Below are 4,799 nucleotides of genomic sequence, written 5' to 3' on the forward strand. Positions count from 1 at the left end.
CCCAATTATCCCAGCCACCATCCTGGGAGCTCTGGAAACTGCAGCCCTGCCTTAACCCTGTGCGAGCCCAAGGCTGGCAGAGCCTGATCACCGCTGCTGCACAGGCCACACACCTTACCGAGTGGCCAAGGGGGCTACAAGTTAAATAACACCAACTCACGTGATTCTAGGAATGCAGCTGAATCTTGGGAATCAAAATGTTTTATTAATCTGACCTGTAAAATCACTGCAAACACGCTTGGCCCGCACAGTATTTGCCCAGATTTGCTAACACACACACTCTGCTTTGAGGAAAAAGACGTACTTTAGAAGCCTATGAAAAATTTTGAAATTCGATGAAGAGTTACCGATGTTGGTCGCTCCGGCATCCAGGCTGTTCTCCACCAGCTCTTTGACGGCCGTGCCGAGGTTCAGCACCACCTGTCCCGAGCAGATCCGATGGACAGACTGGCGGTCGATGGGCCGGATGGCTCCGGCGGGCGGCGGGCTGGGAGAGGACGGGAACACACGGCGGTGAAGTGCTGATGCCTCGGGCGAGGGGAGCAGGGAGGGCAAACCCCGCTACCCGGGGGGGCCGCACCCAAACCCCCTCAGGCTTCCCCGAGCGAGGGGAGGCGGGAACCGAGGGGTGCCGGACCCGTCCGGGGAGCGCGGCTGCCGTGAGGGGACAGAAGAGGCCCGGGCGGGGGGTTCCGAGGCAGGGCCCGGGATAGGCACTCACCAGAGCTCAGCCGCCTCCATCGGGATCCCGACGGGACAGGACGGGACTCGCTCCCCTCAGGCTTCGTCCCTACCGGGTCACCGCCCACCTGCCCCACAGGGCCCCACTCCGCGACTCCGCGGGCACAGCCCCGCCTGCCGCCCTGTGGGGACCCGCTCAGCCGCGCCACGCTGGCCAATGGCGGGAAGGCGTGGGGGAGAACCGGCGCTCTATTGGTCGCCGCGCGTGTCAGTAAGGCGGTGCCGTCCCTTACGGCCCAATGGGCGCGGGGGTGGGCGGGCCGGCGGCGGGCGCGCGGGCGCGGGGCGGGCGGGGGCCGCCATGCGCACGATGTACAAGGTGCGGCCGCTGCACAGCGCGGAGCTGCCGCCGGGGCACCTGCCCACCTGCATGTACCGCCTGCCCAACCTGCACCGCGCCCCCGGCACCGCCGCCCCGCAGGTAACGAGCGGGGGAGCGCCGGGGGGGACGCGTGGAAGGACGTGCTCGGGCCGCGGCCCACGCTGCTCGGCCCTGCGGCGCCGGCTCCGCGCCGCCGGCGACTCGTCCCGGGGTTAAATAAGCTCAGCGATTTCAGGAGCTTCTCTGTAATGTTTTTAAAGCTTTCGGTGGTTGTCAGCTTGGCTTTTCTGGGCTCTCGTGTCCCCGCCTGGGTTTCTGTGCCCGATGGCCGTGCCCTGCTCCCTGCCCGCCCGGCGGTCCGGCCTCCTTCCTCTGCTGCATCATCGCTCCGCTGGCTCTGCCCCGGTTCTTCACCCAGCTCCACACCCTCCATTTCGAGGTTCAGCTGCTTCTTTCTTAAATAAGGAAAACATGCGAAATCCTGCCATACGTCGGTCTAGCTGATCACAGCCTCTCTCCACTGCTAGGAATGCTCTGAATTCTCCCAGGCCGCTCGTGCCCGGTTTTAGCTCGATGGCATCACAGCTTTTCAGTGAGGACTTGCTGTGCCCTCCCCCGGGTGGAGATACTGAGCACGAGCAGACTTGGGCAGAACTTCACAGGAACGATTACTAAGATGCCTTCCCATTCCAACAGCAAGCTATTACCTACCTGTCTCTTCTCAGAGTGGTTTTTACTTCAGGAAATTGTGTACTAGTTAAATAATGGTCACTTAAGAGGTCTTTCCTTATCTTGTCTTTGAGACTGTTGTGTTAAGTGGGTATAAAGATTCTACTTGGATACCATATTTGCTATCTATCTGTTAGGCTGAAAGTAGTAGTTTGCATTATAGGTTGGGTTTCATAATCCTTATTCAGGACGCTTAGAAATGGATTATATAAAGATTTTTCTTGAACGTTACTCTAAGTTTGTAGACTTAAAACCTCCCACAGGAATACATTTTTCATCTTTTAAAGGAGGTTGTAAGGTAAGAGGCTTCTAATGTAATTGAGATAACAATAAGCTGTATTGGTATTGATATGTAACAAAGCCTGTGGTCTTTTTTTCTCTATATTCTCTGAAACAAAGAATGACTACATAAAGTAATTTCATACAATACACCATTCAGAGTTTTTTACTTTTATTAACTGCCTGAATTGTCAAAAGTTTCTTTGTCTGGCAGCCTGAGCACAAACTTACCCATCTGCTCTTCTGGGCTGAAGAGAACCTGACAAGCTAACTTAAACTTCCTTTTTTCAGTTTTCATTCAGCACTTCACTGCCAGCTTTTAAGTTCTGTGTTTGTGGTCTGATTTTTACTATGTTATGGAGTTTGCTGTAGTTAATGCTTTAAAAATATGTTTAACAGGAGGATTTCAGAGATTGATTAAGTAACCCATCATACCACAGTCATACTGACAAAAGAAAAGAGATGCAAGCCCGTGACATTGGCGATGTTCTGGTTATTTGAATGTGCTTGAAGTCTTTCAAAACTTCTTGTCAAGTGAGCCATGGATGATTTTGACACTGAGCTGAGTGAACATTTATGTGGCCTTGTTTTTCTCTCTCCTCTAGGAAGAGGTTGACCCATCACTTCAAGCACTCGAGTCCCGCCAGGAAGAGATTCTCAAGCGGTTGTATGAACTGAAGAGTGCTGTGGATGGGCTCTCAAAGATGATACAAACGCCAGATGCTGACTTTGACGTAACAAATATCATTCAAACTGATGAATTCTCTCCTTTGACAACAAATGGAGCAGATTTAGATTTGATGCTTGGAAAGGTAAGTTTGGTTGGGCAGGTACGTTGGTAGGTGCTTTCTCAACACTCAGTTTTCAGGGCTGGAAGGCTGGCATTAAAACCTGAGACACTCAGATAACCTACAACTACCATTTCATTTTGGGCATCCAGATTTCAGATACAAACATTTAGAAGTACTAATCCTATATATGCTCATTTGGATATAATTGCAAGCTAGAACTGTTAATTTTGACATTACAACAGCTGGTTTCTTGTTTGTTACTAAACTGGGAGTTTTAACTTTGGCTTCAGATTGGACTAGAATTTACCTCAGCCATGTCCTTGAATTATGTGTTGAGGAAGAAGGATGTTTAAAGGTTCAAACAAGTTTTAAATGTCCAAACTTGAATTGATTTACTTGAATATCATTACAATTTGATATACATATGCATGGCTATGTACATTTTGGTGTCAAATGAAAGCACTACTTACAAGTATGATCTGGAATGCGGCTTTGCTGAATGTTTTCCTTTCCATTCAGGATTATGGTGCCCTGAAAGATGTTGTCATCAATGCAAATCCTTCCCAACCTCCACTGTCCTTGTTAGTGCTACATAGTCTGCTTTGTGAACGATACAAAATATTGTCAGCTGTCCACACACATTCATCAGTGAAAAGTGTGCCAGAAAACCTCCTGAAATGCTTTGGAGATCAGACTAAGAAGCAGCCACGTCACGAGTATCAGTTGGGCTTTACTCTGATTTGGAAGGATGGTAAGAATGAAATTTGTAGACCAATATTTTACAGTAGGTGAGAAAATGAAACTTGTGCTGTAAAACCTCACCACCAGATGCCTTGGTGTCTTTGTGCTGACACGAGGTGGATATGTAGTGCATACATATGTAGTGCTCTCTTTTCCTGGCTGTGAACAGTGATGGCACAGAGGAAGATTTGGTTTGTAGTTACAGCTGTTCATATGCACATGGCATTGACAGAGTTGTTTGTACCCACAGGATATTTTTGGGTTTTTCACTTCCTACAAATAAAGTAGCTAGAATAGAAATTAAGTGGGAGATTTGGCTCAAGTTTTCAAGAAGTGATCTCTTTATCCTAGAAGGCTGAAAATTGTTCATCAGGCTCATGATGTTAACAGTGTTATTGGCATCACAAGTAAAATACCTCATGGAATTGCCATTCTATTTAACTTTTTTTTTCCTTGTGTTAATTTCAGTTCCAAAGCCCCAGATGAAGTTCAGCGTCCAAACAATGTGCCCGATAGAAGGAGAGGGGAACATCGCTCGCTTCCTCTTTTCCCTGTTTGGCCCCAAGTACAACGCAGTTACCTCAACCCTGATCGACAGCTGGGTGGACACAGCCATCTTCCAGCTGCAGGAAGGCAGCAGCAAGGAGAGGGGAGCAGTGCTGCGCTCCATGAACGCTGCCCTGGGCAAGAGCTCGTGGCTGGTGGGCAGCGAGCTGTCGGTGGCAGACGTGGTGGCCTGGTGTGCCCTGCAGCACACGGGCACTGCCAACACCGCCCCCGCCAACGTGCAGAAGTGGATGAAGTCCTGTGAGAACCTGGCACCTTTCAGCTCTGTGATGAAGCTGCTCAAGTGAGCCTGTGCTCCTCGTACGGGTGTCATTTTAATCTTGTTCCACCTCAGGCCTGCTGTAGTGTGTGAGTCCTTTCTGGGCTCTGTATTTATGTTCTGCACTTGGATGGAATTCTGAAGTCAATAAAAACACTACAGCTGCCTTTTGAGTGTGACCTTCCTCTTTTGTACCTGATGCCTAACGTGTGTTTGTTAAATGATTTTAAGATATGTAAATTAGTCCTGTGTAAGTACAAGCTGTGCTCTTAATTTCTCCTGTGCAACATGAATCCTTTCTCTTGACCACAGCCTCCTGAACGAAGGCAGAAGGATGAAGACCTTTAAAGGACAGCAAAATGAAAATGCA

At 49.4% G+C, this 4,799-nt stretch overlaps 2 protein-coding genes across 4 annotated transcripts in view; one reads left to right on the forward strand and one right to left on the reverse strand.

Moving 5' to 3' along the window:
- PMS2 (PMS1 homolog 2, mismatch repair system component) overlaps window positions 1-870 on the reverse strand; it is an 11,521-nt gene extending 10,651 nt beyond the window's left edge. For all 3 annotated transcript variants that reach the window (XM_039391208.1, XM_039391210.1, XM_027726277.2), the window contains exons 1-2: window positions 722-870; window positions 348-487 (exon numbers count right to left, since the gene is read on the reverse strand). In XM_039391208.1, coding sequence (XP_039247142.1) covers window positions 348-487; window positions 722-741 — 160 coding nt within the window. In that variant the 5' untranslated portion in view covers window positions 742-870. The remainder of the gene's footprint in view (window positions 1-347; window positions 488-721) is intronic.
- Window positions 871-1,039: 169 nt separating this feature from the next.
- On the forward strand, window positions 1,040-4,602 carry AIMP2 (aminoacyl tRNA synthetase complex interacting multifunctional protein 2). Its single transcript, XM_027726282.2, has 4 exons — window positions 1,040-1,162; window positions 2,677-2,883; window positions 3,382-3,613; window positions 4,072-4,602. The coding sequence occupies exons 1-4, from the start codon at window positions 1,043-1,045 to the stop codon at window positions 4,455-4,457; spliced, it is 945 nt and encodes a 314-aa protein (XP_027582083.2). The 5' UTR covers window positions 1,040-1,042; the 3' UTR covers window positions 4,458-4,602.
- The last annotated feature ends 197 nt before the right edge of the window (window positions 4,603-4,799 follow it).

Source organism: Pipra filicauda, unplaced genomic scaffold (genome assembly GCF_003945595.2).
Source record: "Pipra filicauda isolate LSUMZ 115617 unplaced genomic scaffold, ASM394559v2 scaffold129_size2064235_pilon, whole genome shotgun sequence".
Lineage (NCBI taxonomy): Eukaryota > Metazoa > Chordata > Aves > Passeriformes > Pipridae > Pipra > Pipra filicauda.